This window comes from Panthera pardus, unplaced genomic scaffold (assembly GCF_024362965.1).
Source record: "Panthera pardus isolate Hobbes unplaced genomic scaffold, ASM2436296v1 HiC_scaffold_13, whole genome shotgun sequence".
Taxonomy (NCBI): domain Eukaryota; kingdom Metazoa; phylum Chordata; class Mammalia; order Carnivora; family Felidae; genus Panthera; species Panthera pardus.
The window spans coordinates 77,648,458-77,668,235 of NW_026526688.1; the positions used below are offsets into that span (position 1 = coordinate 77,648,458).

General features: G+C 38.3%; 1 protein-coding gene across 2 annotated transcripts in view; it reads left to right on the forward strand.

The window, feature by feature from the left end:
- IQCM (IQ motif containing M) overlaps nucleotides 1–19,778 on the forward strand; it is a 454,074-nt gene that overhangs the window by 68,268 nt on the left and 366,028 nt on the right. For both annotated transcript variants that reach the window (XM_019441304.2, XM_019441303.2), the window contains exons 2-5: nucleotides 6,412–6,517; nucleotides 7,343–7,425; nucleotides 16,084–16,166; nucleotides 18,193–18,460. In XM_019441304.2, coding sequence (XP_019296849.2) covers nucleotides 7,407–7,425; nucleotides 16,084–16,166; nucleotides 18,193–18,460 — 370 coding nt within the window. In that variant the 5' untranslated portion in view covers nucleotides 6,412–6,517; nucleotides 7,343–7,406. The remainder of the gene's footprint in view (nucleotides 1–6,411; nucleotides 6,518–7,342; nucleotides 7,426–16,083; nucleotides 16,167–18,192; nucleotides 18,461–19,778) is intronic.

A 19,778-nucleotide genomic window follows, 5' to 3' on the forward strand; every position in this document is an offset into this window, starting at 1 on the left:
TTTATTTTGCACCTCATTTATAGCATTTTTTAGCTCCTCATGACTATTTCTTAGTCCTTTGGTCTCTGTAGCAAAAGATTCTCTGCTGTCCTCTATACTTTTTTCAAGCCCTGTGATTAATTTTGTGACTATTATTCTAAATTCTTGTTTTGTTATATTGCTTATATAATTTTTGACCAATTTGTTAGTGTCACTACTTCCTGGAGTTTCTTTTGAGGAGAATTCTTCTGTTTCATCATTTTGGGTAGCCCCTGGGGTGGTGTGGAACTGCAGGGCACTTCCCCTGTGCAGTGTGGAGAAACTTGTGTTGGTGGGCAGGGCCTCAGTGAGACCCAATGTCTGCCCCCAGCCCACCGCTGGGGCCACAGTCAGACTGGTGTGTACCTTATCTTCCCCTCTCCCAAGGGCCCAACTCACTGTGGAGTGGTGTGGCCCCTGTCCAGGCTACTTGCACACTTCCAGGCTTGTGGTGCTGCTTTGATGGGATCTGGTGTATTAGCTGGGGTGGATCTGTAAGGTGCGTAGGGGCAGGAGGGGCAGGCTTAGCTTGCTTTGCCATAGGTGGTCCCCTGTGGGCCCTGCAGCCCCTGTGGGCCATCCCGTCGGAGGGATGGATCCACAGAAGCACAGCATTGGGTGCTTGCGTGGTACAAGCAAGTAAGTTCAGTGATGGGAACTGGTTCCCTTTGATTTTGGCTGGGGAATGGGAGAGGGAGGTGGCGCTTGACAGCACCTTTGTTCTCTGCCGCGCTGAGTTCTGTCTTCTAGGGCTCAACACCTCTCCCTTCCGGTGTCCTCTCACCCTCCCACTCTCCGAGCAGAGCTGTTGACTTTTAACATTCCAGATGTTAAGTCCTGCTGGCTGTCAGAACACATTCCGTCTGGCCCCTCCGCATTTGCAAGCCAGACTTGGGGGCTCTGCCTTGCCGGGGGGCTGCCCCTCCACCGCCCAGCTCCCTCCCACCAGTCCATGTAGCGCACAATGTCTCCCCGCCCTTCCTACCCTCTTCCATGGGCCTCTTGTCTATGCTTGGCTCCAGAGAGTCTGTTCTGCTAGTCTTCTGGTGGTTTTCTGGGTTATATAGGCAGGTGTGGGTGGAATCCAAGTGATCAGCAGGACATGGTGAGCCCAGTGCCCTCCTATGCCGCCATCTTCTTTTTTAACCTATTTAGGTTTTGAACATACTGCCAAATAGTTTTCCAGAGATTACCAATTTACACTCCCAACAGGCAGTAAATGCATATTTCAGTAGCTCTATATCCTTGTCAACACCTAGGATTTTGTGAAAGCCATTTGTTTGGGTGTGTGGTAGTTGTGGTTTTACTTTGTGTTTCCTTAATGACCAATGAGTTTTGAGCCATCTTTTCACATGCTGATTTCCCATTGAAAATCCTCTTTGCAGTGTCCATTGCAATCATTTGCCTACCTTTATATTAGATTGTCTGTCTTTTCCTTTGATTTGTCAAAATTATCTATGTTGTGTATGTTATTTTTGTGCTTATGATTTTGGAAAGTTCAGGGACTAAAAGTCAATATTTCAGTTCTCTCTAGTAGTTGATCTCTTTACTGAAGTACGGCTACATCTGACATTGATTGCTTCCCTCTCCCTGACCGGTTACTCCACTTGACCACTGTGGAATGATAGTCTTATCTTGCCAACCCTGGCCCTCATCTCCTGTTGGTAAACTTTGATTCTCAGTGGCCTTAAATGTACATGTTCATGTGTTCCCAAATCCTATTTTATCTATCTCTGTATCAAAACCCTAAGGTAAGAACACAGAAAAACTTTATAGCTTATTGCATATGGCTCAGAATGACCAGTTTTACACATTGAAGCCAAATGGGAAAGAATTTGTATATTTAAGCTTAGAGTATTTTCAAGCATCATGTGCGAGTCTTCTCAGTTTAACATCTCCTTTTTAATGACTTGCTAATTGAAATGAAATTAATAGCTATCTTTGGTGATTTGAAGACCTAAATATTTTATGTAAAACCAGGAATATTTGGGATCTCCTAATTAAGTGCCAGTGTCCATGCAAGCCCACAAGGAAATACAGCATAATGTCTGTTTTATGAAGTTGAACCTTACACTCACAAGGCACCTGTAGTCACCGACTGGACTTTTCCAACCCTGGAGTGTTGGGTTGGTGTTGGTGGCAGTGAGGGCCATGCAGGGAGAAGGTCTGAGACTCTCTTGAGTGAGAACAGCCAGGCTTTCATCTATTGTCCTCATTGACTTCTGAGAAACTGTTTCCTTTAAACATAGGTTGAAGCTGCTCTTTTAAGAATTGTGTGTCTATTTTAAATTCTTCACTTATAGACAGGAATTCAGGAAGGAAGTGGAATTCTATGAGGTTAAGTGGTTTGGCTGAGATCACACACTTTGGCAATGACAGAATCAGGACTGAAATCCAACTTTGCTATCTCCACAGTGCTCTGAGATTCTGATATTTGTGTCAGCTGGGGCAATATCCTAATGATTCAATTATGTCCTTTCCCTTCCCACTTCCTGGCTCTGAGAAATGTCTTCATCCAAGTTAATTAGACAATCGGAGGTTTCTGCATCAGGAAAGAAGTGTGTTTGCCACTGTTACATGTGTTCCCCAGGATCCCAGCTTAGTTGATACTGGTGTTGGCAAATTCATAAAGTATCTTCTTTCCAACTCATTTTATGGCTATCTCATTAATTTGGTTCATAATTTTAATTATACAGTTATAAGTTTTTTATTCTCCTGTTCTCTGAGTATACCTTTTTACCCATTATAAATGTCTAATATTGGCTCTGTTATATTGGACCTAGTGAGGACTTGTTCTGTTTCCTTTTTTCTCCCTATACTCCTTTTTTTTTTTTTTTTTATTCCTATTGTTTGGTGCCAGCATATCTGATATCTGGTCTGAGGGACAAGGAGACTTGGCAGAGAGAAGTTTGGAAACAAATCTGGAAAAGGACCCAAAGATCCTTGTTTTCTTGAAAGAGAAAAAGTGGAGGAGGGCTCACACTTATCAGGGAATGAAACAGGACAAGCGACAGGACAAAATCTGAGAGGGAGACCCTGGTGGCCAAGGGTAGAGAGCACATGAGGAGGGTTGCAACCAGGGATGTGATGGAAAGAGGTCAGGCCTAGGCCACTTTCTTGGATATTCTGCTCAGGAAAGTGAAGAGGAACTAGAGGGAGGCACAAACTCTTAACTTCATAGTGTTTGAGTTTTGGGGCCAGTTAGAATTGCATACAAAAGCAATGTAATAACAGTTTTTAGAAACTAATGGGGCCTTCCAGGTCTTATTTCCCAACAGTTTTATTTTGCAAATAAGGAAGCTGAGGCTAAGAGAAGTCAAAGCAAGCCCCTTGGCTCAGTTCTGGATGGAGCTGTGCGATGACAGTGCTATATTTTTCATCCATACTTACTCAGTTGCGAGAGAGAGAAAAGCCCAAGGCAAGAAGCTGGGTTTTATTCTAAATGCATTCGGAAGTAATGGGAAGGGAATGATATGCTCTGATAAACATTTAAGAAGACAACTTCTGTTGTGTGGAGAATGAATGGGAATAGGATTAGATTGGAAATTGAGAGAGCAGGTAGGGGGCTATTTCAGCATTCCAAGAATGAAATGATTGTGACTGGGAAGAGGGAAGATGAGGAGAAGCAGATGTATTTTGAAGTTAAAAATGTAGAAGACTTGATGGATTGGATGTGGTAGGTAAAAATACGGAGGAGTCAACGTTTTATGGCTTGAGTAACTGGGTGGATATAAGTGCAATTTCTAACATGGAGAAGTGGGGAGGGACTAACATGTGATTGAAGGTTAGGAGCATTGCTCTCATTCACCCTTATCTTGACTGTTGAAACTGACTGTCTACATCGATGGACCATGACGTGTTTCCCCAAGTCCTGCTGAATACCATAGGGCAGTTTTTTGTTTTTGTTGTTTTGTTTTGTCACCAGGATCCTTAATTATATAAGGTACCATGATAAATTCTTCCCAGTCATCTACTTTGGAAGGATAAGCTAAGGAGATAAGGTAGGGAAATGCTGTTTCCACTTCTGCTTGCTTTTTTTATCCACATAGAAATAGAATTAGAAACCCTTAGCATTCCTATAACCTGATAGGAGAGCCTTGAGCATCTACGGGAGGAGAGGGGGTGGAAGGACTTTTTCACAGATGTTCCTGAAAAGACATAAGAAGGTAGGGCATCCCTTTCCAGCATCCTGTTGACACAATTACTCATTCCACAAACAGTTTTTGAAATCCTTCTAAATGCTAGGTCCTGTTTAAGGCACTGGGACTGAAGCAGGGAAGAAAAGAGAATCCTTCCTTTATGGAAGTCACATTCCAGAACACTGCTTATGTCATTGCTTGCTTCAAACTATTTCAATGGTTTGTTGCCCACTTCAACAGCATATAGTCTAACCCTCTGCTTAAATCAGAGCCACTATTTGCTGTCCATGTGCTTTCTCACCTTACATTTGCTGTTTCTCTCACCTGTCTGCTTCTCTGTTCCTCTTAAAGCAGCCAACCTGACCCACTCGGGACGGATCTGATACTCAGTACCATACAGGTGTGCTGGCCAGCATCCACTTCTAATTGGTTGATGCCTGTGCTGAACCAGTTTTTCAAAATTTCACTGTTACCTCAACAGTCACCCTTCCATATTTTGCTCAGTCTCCCTTTGATGCATTTCTTCAGTCCTTTCTTAGCCTTCAGTGGTCTTGTCTTCATTTGAACTCATGGCACTCATGGGTTTATATCACTTATTTACAAAGCTCACAGGCTTTCTTATGACATCTGCCATATAGTTGTTTGGATTTTATTTAAAATTTTGACTTATGTGTTTGCCTTTTCTTCCAAAATGGATGAAGTACCCCTTGTAAAACCCAGATACTAGATTTGCTCTTATTAATTGAAATTGGTCAATATATCAGGAGGTACGCAACATTTCATAACTGTCTGCTGGGGATGGAAAGTGGAGAGGGACCCTATCTGATATTCTGTGCTCCGTATCTTTAATCAGTTCCATCCTCATCATTTTCTAGGAAATGGACACCTCTGTCTATCTGATGACTTTTCCATTTGCTTTATACTCTGATCCATGGAATATTTTCACACTTGTTATAGACTCCAAAGACTTCATCCACCCCCAGATTCTGTCTCAGTTACTCCCTATCACCTTGGGTTTGTGGGGACATTACCACACCAGCACCCCTTAGGATGCTTGACTAGTTTTGTGCATTAAAAGGACTGTGGGACGGCTTTCTTGCCAGCCAATTTAATGCAGGCTGACACTCCTGGCATACTGAATTAAGGTGGAAGAGCCAACCGCCCCAGAGAAGAGCCCATTGCTATGGAGATTAAAACAAGAAAATGACAGAGCACAAAACACCTTTGTTTTCTTCTTATATTTAAATGGAAAGGAGATAGTAATTAAGCCAGACCAGAAGATGAGTTTTGATTGTTAATTGCTAAGGGAGGTGCAGTATTTCAATTTGTCCCAGTTCATTTGTACAATCAGGCAAATGAGGTACATGGTCTGTACTCTTGCCCATGGTATAATGCTGACAATTTGAGAATGAATCATTTTTGGATGTTTCAGATTTGCTTTCTAAAACTAACTGCAATATTCCCCCCCCCCTCTGAGTAGAAGCTGAGAAAAAGTGTTGTAGCCTTTTACCTAAGATCATGTTGTCATAGAGTCATGACTTCCATAGGGCCATGATGGCTTGTGCATTTACTCAAATAATGCCCAGAGTATTTAAAAGGTCTTGAATACTTCACCACAGTTTGATGCTCTAGTCAGCTAATTAAAAATTATACCTAGGGTTTTAGAACAAGAGGGTCCATGGGACTCTGTAAAACATTTAATATTCCTATTTCTAATTATAAAGTCATGTGAGCACACAGTAATATGCATTGGTATAACTGACTTCCTGGGGTCATTTGACTCCCTGGGGTAACATTTGACTCCCTGGGGTAACCCCTGACTCCCTGGGGTAACATTTGAAGCATTTTGGATAATCCATTGGAAGTAGTGATAATTTCAAACATAGGAAGAAGGGCTCAGCTTAGTCAACATGTTTATCAGCCCTTTACTGAGCACTTCCAGAATGTGATTCACTGAGGTGGGCATTAGGAAGTTCAAGGCAAAAGGCAGTGGTTCACTCCTCCAGCTGAACCTTTGAATCTTTTGGGAAACTTAAAAAACAAAACAAAACAAAAAAACACAGATTCCTAGGCCCAACTCTAGACTTTGATTTCATTTTTAACCATTTCCCACCCAGGCAACTTAAATAGACATCCAGGGTTGAGGAGCCACTGGTATAAAGTACACTGTGGTTTTCAAGGCACTTAGAGTTTAATTAAGAATACAGAACTTCTATTTATATCTTTCACTCTGTTTTTTTGTTTGTTTTTTTAGCTCCCTACACAGAAGCATGTACTAAGTTTCAAGTAAGAGGCATGGACATCATAACTGCTATGTTTGCAAGAACAGGCCCCTAGAGGCTGGGGTGATCATGGAGGAGGTAGGATTTGAACCTATGTTGTAAGGATGGGTAGGACATAAGAAAACAAAGGTGTGAGAACGGGGCATTCTGAGTAGAAAACTAATGTCAACCTAAGCTCAAGTGTGTTGGCTCAAAGCAAGGATGTGTAAGGTATGTGCCAGGTATTAACTGGATATTAGTGGGAAAATAGTGAGAATTCAGAGGGGCCTGCATAGGGAATTGGGCCCAAAGATCTGGATTTGAGTTCTATACATGCCACTAAATATATGCTTACTTTGACAAGTTGTTTCACATCTCTGAGCTCCAGTTTCCACATCTGCCAAAAGTGGGATAAGTTCCAGTCAGGTTGTTTGGAATCAGTAAGGTGATACACACACACCCACACACACACACACACAAGCATTTGGTAAACCACAGAGCCCCACCCAATGCTAGCTCTTGTGGTTACTGTCTTTAGAAGTGGCAGGCATAGGGGCACCTGGGTGGCTTAGTCGGTTGAGCTTCCGACTTCGGCTCAAGTCATGATCTCGCAGTTCATGAGTTTGAGCCCCGCATCAGGCTCTGTGCTGACAGCTCAGAGCCTGGAGCCTCCTTCGGATTCTGTGTCTCCCTCTGTCTCTGCCCCTTCCCTGCTCATACTCTGTCTCTCCCTGTCTCTCAAAAATTAATAAATGTTAAAAATTAAAAAAAAAAAAAGAAGTGGCAGTCATAGGAGATTTTAGAGCAGAGGAGTGATGTATAAAAAGTGTTAATCATCCTATTTTTTTTTTCATGAGTGGGTGAAAGAAATAGATAAAAGCAAGTATTTATTATCAATGCAGTATTTAATGTGATTGTGTTTAGGGACTTGGAACTCAGCTCTCAAAAAAGATCACCCTAACCGCCCATCACGACTGCTGTGGAAGTTATGTCTGATAAAAAAGAAGGTGAGTATTGCACTTCCCTAACGACTCAGTGCGCAACGCATGGTGCTCCAACAGTTTTGAGAAACTTCTAATTATTTATTTATTTATTTTTTTTAAATATTTTTTTTTAACGTTTATTTATTTTGGAGACAGAGAGAGGCAGAGCATGAACGGGGGAGGGTCAGAGAGAAAGGGAGACACAGAATCCGAAACAGGCTCCAGGCTCTGAGCTGTCAGCACAGAGCCCGACGCGGGGCTCGAACTCACGGACCGCGAGATCATGACCTGAGCCGAAGTCAGCCGCTTAACCGACTGAGCCACCCAGGCGCCCCATAGAAACTTCTAATTATTAATATCTGGAGCACTAAAGTTACTGGTGTGCCTTGTAAGAATTCACCTCCTTCCCTTTATTTAAATATAACCAATCTCTCTTTGAGAGATCTATAGCAACTTTTAATTTAGTGTGCTGTCCAACATGGTATCTACTGGCCACATATGGCTATTGATTGCTTAAAATGTGACCAAACTAAGGATTGAGTGTTTGATTTTAATTCTTTTAATTTAAATGTAATTAATTTTAATTTCAATGTAATTTGATTTATTAAAATATTTAACTCAGTTATTGGAAAACTTTTAACCATGTTTAGAGGAACTTGAGTATGTGAATATACTTTTGCAAGTGGATATTTTAGAGAACCTGAATAGATTATTTTTGAGTAAAGACCAACATCTGAATTGAGAGGTATATAAGTGTAAAATATATACATGATTTTTGAAGACAACAAAAAAAGAATGTAAATATCATTAATTTTTAGTATCGATTGATGTGGAAATGATATTTGGATATATGTCCTTTAAATAAAATCTATAACAGTTATGTATGTTATTAAAATTAATTTCATCTTTTTTCACTTTTAGAAATGTGTCTATATTAGGCTCACATTGTATTTATTTAAAAAGAATTTTTTAAAAAATGTTTATTTATTTTTGAGAGATTGAGAGAGAGAGACACAGAGTGCGAGCAAGGCAGGGGCAGAGAGAGAAGGAGACACAGAATCTGAAGCAGGCTCCAGGCTCCGAGCTGTCAGCACAGAGCCCAACGCAGGGCTCGAACCCACAAACCACAAGATCATGACCTGAGCTGAAGTCAGACACTTAACTGACTGAGCCACCCAGGCACCCTTCACATTGTATTTCATTTAGATCTAATCTAGACTTGGCAACATGCAGGTAACCTTAAATTTAGGCTTAGGTAACCAGATTGAGAAACATAGAGTGCTGCATAGAGGCTGAGATCATTAAGATTTCCTGTTAGGCTACCTCTCTTTGACTCTTGTGACCCCAGGCAGTATATGATACAGGCCAGCCAGCTTCTATTCTGGGCTACAAATAGAGCGCTGTGTGGATTACTTTAACTCTTTATCTGGATAATACAGCACATTTTTAAGATGTATAGGACAGAAGGGAAGAAGATCCATAAAGTAGAGGAGGACTGTTCTCTAGTTCCATTTTGCCTTAGGGTCATGTCCATAATTAATTAAATTATATTTGAAGTCTTGATACTGAGAGCTGGTAATTCCCATGTATCTCCTTAGCAACCTAATCCCACTCTGGGAAAGATTAACATAGAGAGATTGTTTTGGAGGGGAGGTACACTGTAAAATCTCCCTGAGGTAGGTAGAAACCTTAATTAGTTTATTGTTGTAAAGACGATAAACCACTTGGCTAAAGAAGGAATAAAGAAAGTGGGGAAGTGAGGAAAAGTGTGTAAGGGACAACTCAACAGAATGCTGTTACAATGGAACTGAAGAGTTGGGTCTTAATGGAGAATGTGCTGTAGAAAAAATTGTCAAATATGTGTTTTAGGAGATTATAGCCATATGTCACTTGGAATTTGGGTTTCGTTTGGTTTTTTGGGGGGGCGCCTGGGTGGCTCAGTTGGTTAAGTATCCAACTCTTGATTTCGGCTCAGGTCATGATCTCACAGTTTGTGAGATTGAGCCCTGCATCAGGCTCTGGGCTGATATCAAGAAGCCTGCTTGGGATTCTCTCTCTGCCCCTCCCCTGCTTGTGCGCTCTCGCATATTCTCTCAAAATAATCTTTAAAAAAATAAATTCTTTTTGAAAAGAAATTAGATAAATTATATTTTCTTCACTTAAGTGTAGTGGAATTGAATATAAACTATTTTCTTTGAGGTTTCTCTTCAAAGAGCTTCCCTTCACATTCTAGTTTCCACAACTCTTTGCCCTGGAACAAATTAAACCATCTTAGTTTTCAGCTTCTCTCTCCTGCACCTTGTCTCTAAGCTTCTCCCCTCCCCTGACTTAATCCTGCCCGTCCTCTGAACCTGCTTTTAGAAGGAGATCTTTCAGCACACAAAGTAATATTCAAACCTTTGTTAATTTGTTTTTTTACTTGTTTGCTGTGTGTTTGTTATTTTTAGCCAAGGGATATTTCCTACAAAATGAAAACTTAGGAAGAGTTCAAATATGTAAAACAGATAAGGTCTGAGCTTCTGTGATTGAAAGAAGGAAGGGCCCTGAAGGCACATGAAATTGATGAAGCACAGTTTTAAAACCACTGTCTTAGTCTGGATTTGATTCACTGTTTTATTTCTCTTGGGATATTTCTGTTTTAAGCCTTATCTCTAATAATACAATGCAAAGTCTCATATCTTTAAAGGGAAATTCATACATTAGCAAGCTGGCAGTAGGGGGTGTTAGTGACTTACATTGGCCTCTATCACAATGTATGTGCATACTGAATGTCATGGCGTTTATTTACAATATTTCTTTTTTTTCCTGGCATTAGGCTCTAAGTACCTGGAAGGCAGGGCTACCTAATGTCCTATTTATTTCAGCACATTTAGCACCAAATCAGCACCAAATTTAGCACATTTAGCATCTGGGACTTAGTAGGTGCTTAATGAACATATGCTGAACTAAATCTCTTTGAGTCTGAGGTATGGCTTTTCTAACATCTGTGAGATCAAACACATAGGCACTTACTTTGACTATAGAGGCAAAGAAGGCATTAGCCATGTAGGCATACATCTTTGTTCAGGATGTCTCCGTAGTAAATTTTTGTGATGTCTCTGAAGAATGGAACCTGTTAGTAGGAAGGATAGAAACTCTCTTAGTAAGGCCAGTTATTTTTTTTATGACCCAGAAATTTTATTCTTATTCTTATTTTTTATTCTTATTCCACAAAACAAGTGAAAAATTTCCACCAAATGCATTGTGAAAAAGTGGTCATAGCAGTGTTATTCACAATTGCTCCAAACTTGGAATAGCTATAATGTCCATCAACAGAAGAATGAGTAAACAATTTGTATTAGTATTGTGTTGCTGCTACAACAAATTACCAAACACATGTTTGCTAGTCCCTTGGTTTTTCTAGGGGCAGAAAAGATTTTTTTCAATGATATAATCAAGAGATGGCCAATGATTTGTTCCCTGTCATAACTTCCAAAATTAGATCTTCTGGTGTCTTCACTTCAGAGATTTACTAGAGCAATTACACAGAACCTCCAAAGCATTAAGAAAAATATGAAGTTTTATGAACTATCTATCATAATAGCATTAAACTGATGATATAGGAAGAGTGAGTTTTTAAAAAAAATATAAAATAAACGTAAGAAAACAATTTTAGGCTAGTGAAATCATTTGGCATTAGAAATTCATTATCTTCCCCCATAGAAATGTTAATATTTGTACTCATGTTTTATTTAAGTAGTATAAGTATTTAAATCTCTTCATGAACTTTATCATAAAATATTTGTTATTGCTTATAATGATTTTTTACTGCTTTTGGGGGTTTAGTAACTTAAGGAATCCAAAGTATAAAGAAATTGTATTATTTTCAAACCTATTAATTAATTAATTTTGGATAAAAAGAACTATAATAAGACCAGATTTATTCAAACTAATTTAGAAAGTTGAAATTTATCTTTGTGCTACTGAAGAAATGAGAACTGACTGATGAAATTAATTATATAAACATGGTTGGAGAAAAGTTTAGCTCAATGAGAGTAATACCACAGTAACTACAGTAATAATTGCTCACATTGATTGAAAGCTTGTTATGTGCCAGCCTCTGTGCTAAGTGCTTTGTAACCAAGTGCAATTGAATCCTCAAAACTCTGTGCAAGATATATTCTTATTATTGTTCTCATTTTACAAATGAGAAAATGAAGGCTTAAGACAATAAAATAAGGTTCATGAGCAAATTGTAATTCAAGACCAAAATAGTGTGACTCAGGAATGAGAGCTCTTAAAAGTCATTCTATATGCTATGGATGTGTATCTGCAAGTAAACAAAGCTTTAATTATAGATTTTTTTAAGAGAAGGAGCAGACCTTGACAGCTTCCTTTTAATAATTGAAGTTCTAATGCACACTTGAATGTATAAAAGCTGCATGCTTGTATACTTATCCTATTATGAACAGAGAAACAGAAGCTTCAAAGATTATTAACTGGATGGATTCTTAACATCAAAATTGCTTAATTTCTCATAATTTTAGACTCATTTGTTGAATATATAAAGATTCTTAGAAATTATAAAGTTAAGGAACACACACTAGAGCTTTGCCTTTTCTAAGGGCCTGAGATATGAATTCTCTTGTTCTACTTTACGAATTTAACTTTTTGGTTCAAAGGCTAATTTTTAGTTACCAGAGGAAATCAGAACAACTGCCTCAGCATCTTAAATGCCAGTGAGGGCTCGGGATTGCTGACCTGGAGTCAGTGTATCTACATGTCTTCAGTTGGAGTCGTTTTAGGGTCTGTGAGAAGTTGCGCTCTTTTGATGGTGGCTGCCTTTCTCTGCCCTTTTAAGAACAATCCCAGGCCTTGTTGTGTTCAAGAACTTCATGGCTTCACTGTATGAGTTCACTGTGGCAAGTCCCTCAATGAGTCAGAATTTACTTGCTGGCTCCAGGAAGGCCATTAGGGTTGCCAGGGTGTATACTAACTCCTCCACAGTTCAGAGGTGACAGGTGGCTCTTGGTGAGAATCAGACACACCAGTCATCAAAAAGCCCAGCTAGGAGTATAATGCTGACTTGGGAATTTATCTCCTCTGTCTAAGGCCAATTTATAGTTATGAGGGGGAAAATCAGAACAGCTTTATCAGGACATTAAATTACAATAAGCAATAAGGACTCAGGATTGACAGCTTGAAATGAAAGTGTCTTGGTCTATTCAGGCTGCTGTAACAAAGTATCATATTCTGAGTGGCTTATAAGCAACAGAAATTTACTTCTCACAGTTCTGGAGACTGGGAAGTCCGAGATAATGGTGGCAGCAGATTTGATGTCTGGTGAGGCCTGCTTCCTCACTGATGGATGTCTTCTCACTGTATGTTCACAGGATGGAAGGGACTACCTACCTCTCTGGAGGCTTCTTCATAAGGGCACTAATCTAAATCATGAGGGCTTCACCTTCATGACCTAATCACTTCCCAAAAGCCCCACCTCCTAATACCATCTATCAGGCATTAGGTTTCAACATATGAATTTTGGGGCAATACATATCTTTTGTCCATAGCAGAAAGTGGCAATGAAATGCAAATATTTTACTAGAGTGAACAGGCAAACCTCATTGGAGTCTTCAGTACTCAAAAGGAGTGCATGGCTTCAGCAAAAGAAGCAGATGTGTAGGAAAAAGCAGAAAGCAACTCACAAGAATGGCTCCTGTGTAGGCTTCCAGCTCAGCTGACTTCAGTAGGCATTTGGGCCCTCGGCGTGTCAGAGCTTTGCCTATACATGAAGATTAGATCATCTTCAAGGTCTTGTTTGGAATGAAGACAAAATAGTTTCACCAAAACTCAGTGACTTAACCATCTCATCTATGAATAAGTTATATTGTTTGTCATGTGTATGACACATGGAGGTGCTGTAATTATAAGGGAGATTCCATTAGTCAGAAGGATGGATTTGAAGGAGGAAAAATCATCATGAGAGGAAGATAAAGAGGATAAGTTGTGGAGTCACCCCTCAGAATATGTTACTGCCTTTCCTCTGGGAAGTACATGGTCTGGTTAGAAGACCCCTCAAAGTGGATTTGGATTTTAGTTCAAACTTGACAGACAGTTTTAATCCCTGAACTCCTGTCTCTTCCATGTGAGGACAGTGCATCTTATGGTTTGAGTGATGATATTTATAATGAAATATTTTATGATTCACATGTGACTTTGTGCTCTGATCTGTACAAAGAATATGTATACTTTTCCAAAAGCACATGCGTGAAGTCTTGACAATTTTTTTTTATTGGAAAGAATTAAAAAAACCCACCAATCATTATCCTTAGAAATATGTAAATAGCTCTGAATGTGGGGAGACACAGTGGCAAGTGTGTGGTGGACAGGGATATTTGAGTTTGACATGACTTACATACACCACTTTCCATGGTATAGGTATGAATGGAAGGAAGGAAGAAGCCTGAGAGCAAGAAAAGATATTTTTTCTAGAATGACTGCACAGAAATAATTCTAATGCCCATTGATGGGACAACTTAGTAAATGCTTTTTCTTCTAACCCAACATTTTTAAGGGGGTGCTAGAGTCCAGTTGTCTCTCTCCTTTATTGCTAAGGTCTTCTCCCAGGCTTCAATCCTTGGGATGGCATTGCCCCAAAGGAACAGCCACTCATGTGGCCCATGAGTCTACATGGGGAAAAGCAAGGGGAGGTTTCGTGAAGGAATGAAGAGAGAACTTGTCTCCAATATTTTGTTATGAAAATTTCAAACATATAGAAAGCTTGAAAGAATTTTAAATTAACACCCATAGACCTACCACCCAGTTCTTACCATGAATATTTTACTGTATTCAATTTATTTCATATCCATGCATCAACATGCATATCATAGTCAGACTTCATTACTTGTTTATATTTTTATTCTATTAGTATAAAATGTACAACAACAAAATGCCAACATCTTAGACATATATTCACTGAGTTAATTACATATGCCTGTGTGATCCACTCTGTATCAAAATATAGAATGCTTACCATTACTCTAGAAATTTCCTTCATGTTCCTTTTCAGTCAATTCATGCCATCTCCCACCAGAAAAATCACTGTTCTTTTTTTTTTCTCCCATATGTTAGCTGTGTTTGCACTAGAACTTCATAGAAGTGGAACGATAAAGTATTATATTGTGTGTGTGTGTAAGGATGCTTACTTTGCATAATGTTTTTGAAGTTCATTCATGTTGTTGTGTGTGCCAGTAGTTTGAATCTTTTTTGTTGCTTAGTGGTATTTTATTGTGTGAATATACTACAGTTTGTTTGCTGTTCTCTTGTTGATATACATCTGGGCTGTTTCCAGTTTAGAACTATTATGAATAAAGCTTCTATGAGCATTCTGGTACAACTCTTTTGTAAATATATGCTTCATTCTCTTTGATAAATACCTAGGGGTGGGATTGCTAGGTCATAGGATAGATGTATATTAAGTTTTATAAGAAATTGCCGTATCTTTTCCAAACTGATGATCTTACATTCCTACCAGTGCTCTGCAGACTCGCCAATATTGGCTGTTATGAGTGTTTTCAATTTTAGCCATTCTGGTGGGTATGTGGTGGCTATGATCTGAATGTTGCCCCCCCACCCCTACCCCTAGAAATTGGAATGTTGAAATCCAACCCCCAAAGGTGATGATATTAGAAGGGGATTAGGTCATGACGGTGGGATCCTCATCAAAGGGTTTAATGGGATTAGTGCTTTTATAGAAGAGGCCCCAAAGAGCTCCCTAGTCCTTTCTACCATGTGAGGATACCCTCACCTGACCATGCTGACACCCTGCTCTAGTACTCCCAGCCTCCAGAATTGTGAGAAATAAATGTCTATTGCTTGTAAGTCACCTGGCCTATGGCATTTTGTTATAGCAGCCCACATGAAGTAAGACAGTATCTTATTAAGGTTTTGATTTTTGTGAAGATAAAGTTTCTAATTGCTTAAAATTTGAATGGCTGAAAAGAGAGAAAAATCTTGATCCTCCTTTCCTCTAAGGAGGAAATTTTAGACAAGACTGAGAATAATGTAGTCTATGTACATGCTGTAGAATTCTATATGTAGCTCTGGATAAAAAGAATGAGAATCTTAGGAGAATATAAATAAGAGTTATTATTATTTACTCATTTGTAGTTGTGTATTTTTTTATTTCATTGCTATTCCTACTCAGTAAACCTATTGAGTTTATTTTGTAGTTATAATTTTAACATCTAGATATAAGGTAAATATTCTTGAAGAAATGTACAGACATATGAATTAGTCATCAGGTATACAAAATACGTTTAGATTCGTTAGTAATTTCTGTGCCCAAAACATATTATGTCTTCTATATAGTAACATTTAAAGAACTTGAAGAGCTGAAGGAGATTTAGATTTTGTGTGTTTTGTTTGGTTTCCCTGGACTTAAGTAAATGAGGATATCTACCTTACCACTCTCATCATTTTAAGCTGATGTTTTTTTAAAGTAAAATATTACGTTCAAGGATCATTCCGTGAACTTCTTTTGCATTCACTTACAACATCCACTTGTAACACTTACCTTTTATAATATCCTGCAAGATTCATCACTGCCCAAATTTTAATCTCATAGTTTTGCCATTTGTGATCAAGAAAGTACATTAACTACATTAAAAAAACAAACCAAAACATTTTGTGTTTCTGTTTTAGGTCCCATATTAGAGATCGCCAAGCAAGATTTTTTTCAAGAAGCAAAAACTCTCATTGCCCAACATTATGAGAAAGTAAATGAGGTTAATGCTTTCCATTTATCTAACTTATTTTTCAGAAAACTAATAACTATTTTTGTATACTACACTGATTGTTCCAAATGGTTGCATGAACCCTAATAGATTCTGAATAGAAGAGAAAATGAAATCTTCACTAGATATAAAAATTGATTTTAGGTTGCATTTAAAAATAAAATTTTATAAATATACAGATTATTTGATTATATATATATTTAATTTGCAAATTTAATCCAATTTTTAATGTTTTAATGAATTATAACAAATATTTGAATTAACTATCTCAAATAAATATCCCTCTTTAAACACTATTAGATAAAGCTAAACTAGAAAATATACTGTGAGATGTGTCTTTCCCATGCCCCCAGAATGACATTCTCCCCTGAATCTCCTTTCATATCACTTTGCATTAGAGCCCTTTACCAGTCTGACCATCCGTTGAGGGCCGTGACTCTTTTGTGAATGTTGCATCTCCAGCAACAAGCTTTGTGGTTGGTTCAATGAATATTTGCTGAATGGCATAGATTTGGAAGGTGGGAGTGTGAGGGAATCGGTCAGCAATAAGACAGGAATCAGCGCAGGTTGAAATTTTAGAGGATAGCATCTGCAGACGAGATGAGAAATTGTAGGGGAGCAGCAGCTATTGCGAGAAATGGGTCTTTGGGGAGACAGGTGAGGGAAGGGGATCTTAGGATGGCTTACTGTGTGCCACATCATACTACTGCTTTTTGAATACTTATATTTTTTTAATGTTTATTAATTTTTGAGAGAGAAGAAGGGGGAGGAAGGGGGAGAAGCAGAGAGAGAGGGAGACACAGAATCCGAAGCAGGCTTCAGGCTCTGAGCTGTCAGCACAGAGCGCAACACAGGGCTCGAACCCATAAACTGTGAGGCCATGACCAGAGCAGAAGTTGGATGCTTAACTAAGTCACCCAGGTGCCCCTTGAATGCTTTTTTTAAAAACTGAATTTTAGATAAGGACTTTAAATATTTTTAAATGCTTGTAGGTGAGGGGGATATAATTTTACCTAAGTTTCTTTTGAATGGTCCTCTAGGCTGAAACTGGTCATAAGTGGTTTTAATTTTGTAATCAACCTTGTTAACATTGCTTAACTAATTTTTTTCTCTAACCAATTAAAAATGATTTCAAGTTATATTGATTTCACTAGTAGAAACATAGGTTGAAAACTAAAGAGTTAGATAGATGTATTTTAGAAACTTGACCTTTCTAAAGAATTTTATCCAATCCTAAGAGCATACTCTTCTATCTTTGGTTGCTTGGCAAAACATAGTACTATCTTATTAAAATCTTTTTATTGGCATCTTGAGTTGGCACCAATTTGAATTTGTATAAATCTTTTTTTCTGGAGGGGAGTGATGAGGGCAGAGAGCCATAGCTCTGTCTATGGGCCAAGATAATGACTAGAACAGTTATAATTGTTTGGATAATTACCTGTTGGAGACCTGGGACTGTATTTCTATTGTTCAAGGTAGTCAAAAGTAAGAAGGAATTAAGTGATTGAAAGGATCTGAAATATATATCTGATTATTAATATGCTTTCTTGAGAACTTACTTCCAATAAGAACTGTAAGTTCTGGTTCAACCAAGAAGTTTGGGAGTGTTAGCATTTTATGAACATTTGAAAATTCTTCAAAGATGCTTGAAAAATATTAAACTCTTAATATGTTTAGTATTTGAAAACTTCTATTGTAAAGTGGACTTTAAAACTGCATTTGAAAATATCACATGTGAGGAGAAAATTACTATTTTAGAATTTACATTTTTTTTTTTTTTGGAAGTGAAAACTAACCCTCATTCTTGTTAAGGGCTTTTGAAGAACTATAAAGGATAACATCTGCTTTATCTGATTACTGTCATGTGCTTTATAATAAATGTCTTATATAGTAAAGGTATTTTGTAAAATGCAATGAGTGGATATAATTTTATTATAAAATGTATTATATAATTTTTGTATTATACTATTAATAGTAAAATTGAGTTTTATTAAATTTATTTTTGTTTTACTCACAGAATAAAGTTCAAAGTACTTCTATAAATGTTTTTAGAAATAAACATCAAAAACCAAAATCTGTAAAATTCATACCTTTGGAGATTAAAAAAAAGGAAACACTTGATGGGGTCCAAGAACTTTGGACGGCACACAAAAAGATTTGTTTTCCCAAACACCTGTTCAAAAGGGAACATTTTGAGGAGACCCCTCAACAAACTTCTTTTAAGGAGCCATGCATGTTTAGTGTAAAGGAAAAATTCAAGGACTCGATGGATCTAATTGTGAAAGGTAAGTTTTTGGTGGAGCAGAGAATTTCAGCAAACCAACAGGCAAAACTGTTTGCTTCTGGTGTGCTTTTAATGGAATTTCCTTGTTGAAACAAAAGCCCATACTTTAAGTCTTAGCCATGGGAGGTAGGGAGCCATGATTAAAAGGGTTACTAAGCTCTGGGGACTACCAGAAATTGAGAAGAGAGTATGCTAATGGGAAAGAGGAATTTATTAGGACAAAATTGGTTAGCCACGTCTTCCGACAGGATAATATTTCTTCTGATACAAATTCTCAGACCATTGTAGTTCACCATTACTAAAGCAGTGAGAGGTTTATGGCTTTGAATTCTGTTGTTGAGCAGGGTAGATAGTATAGGCAAGCTGTGAGTGTGTTCCCCCAAAACCCCAAAAGGATTTTTAGGAATTGTAGAATTTTCCTTAAGAAAAATTATATAGTAGAGGTTTATTTTCTATCAGGAACTTGGTAAGATGGAACTTGGAAGTCTATTTAAGCAAAGTGATATTGTTTTCCTGAGACTAATGGCTAGAAAAAATGACTTTTATTAAAAAAAAATTTTTTAATGTTTATTTTTGAGAGAGAGAGAGCATATGCGTGCATGAGTGGGGGAGGGGCAGAGAGAGAGGGAGACAGAATCTGAAGCAGGCTCCAGACAGTGCTGTCAGCATAGAGGGGCTGAACTCATAAACTATGAGATCATGAAACCAACTGAGCCACCCAGGCATCTCTAGACAAAATGACTTCTTAAAACACATTTCTGTTTAAGCCTTTGTAACTTCATCTCCATTTTTCCTCTTTTGTTATTGCTTCTTATGTTATTCATTCAATGTGGATACTTTCCTATGTTAGGAGCTGGAGAAATAAAGGTTAAAAGGCTCATAGAGTAATGGTGGGGATGAGTGTCTGAGTAATTTCTTATTATCCAGTGTGACAATTGCTACACTAGAGGTAAGTGCAAAGCATTACGGGAACATTGTGGAGTAACCAACCAAGTGCCAGAAGGAAATTTCTCAGAAGAGAGCTCATTAGAAAGGGGTTTTAAGGAGAAATTTGTTAAATGTAGTGTGGGAACAGAAGAGGCCATTTTGAGCCATGGGAGAAAAATATTAAAGCTCTGAAGGAAGAAAGAATGTGATACGTTTTGGGAAAGGAGATACGTGATAAGAAATGAGGTTAGGAAGACGGGTGAGGCTAGATATAGAAGAAAATATAATAGCAGGCCTAGGATTTGAACCTGTGTGTAATGGAAAGCCACTGGTCATTTCAAGGGAAAAGTGGGGAAAGGGTAAGATATGACCATATTCTTCTGATAGAAAAA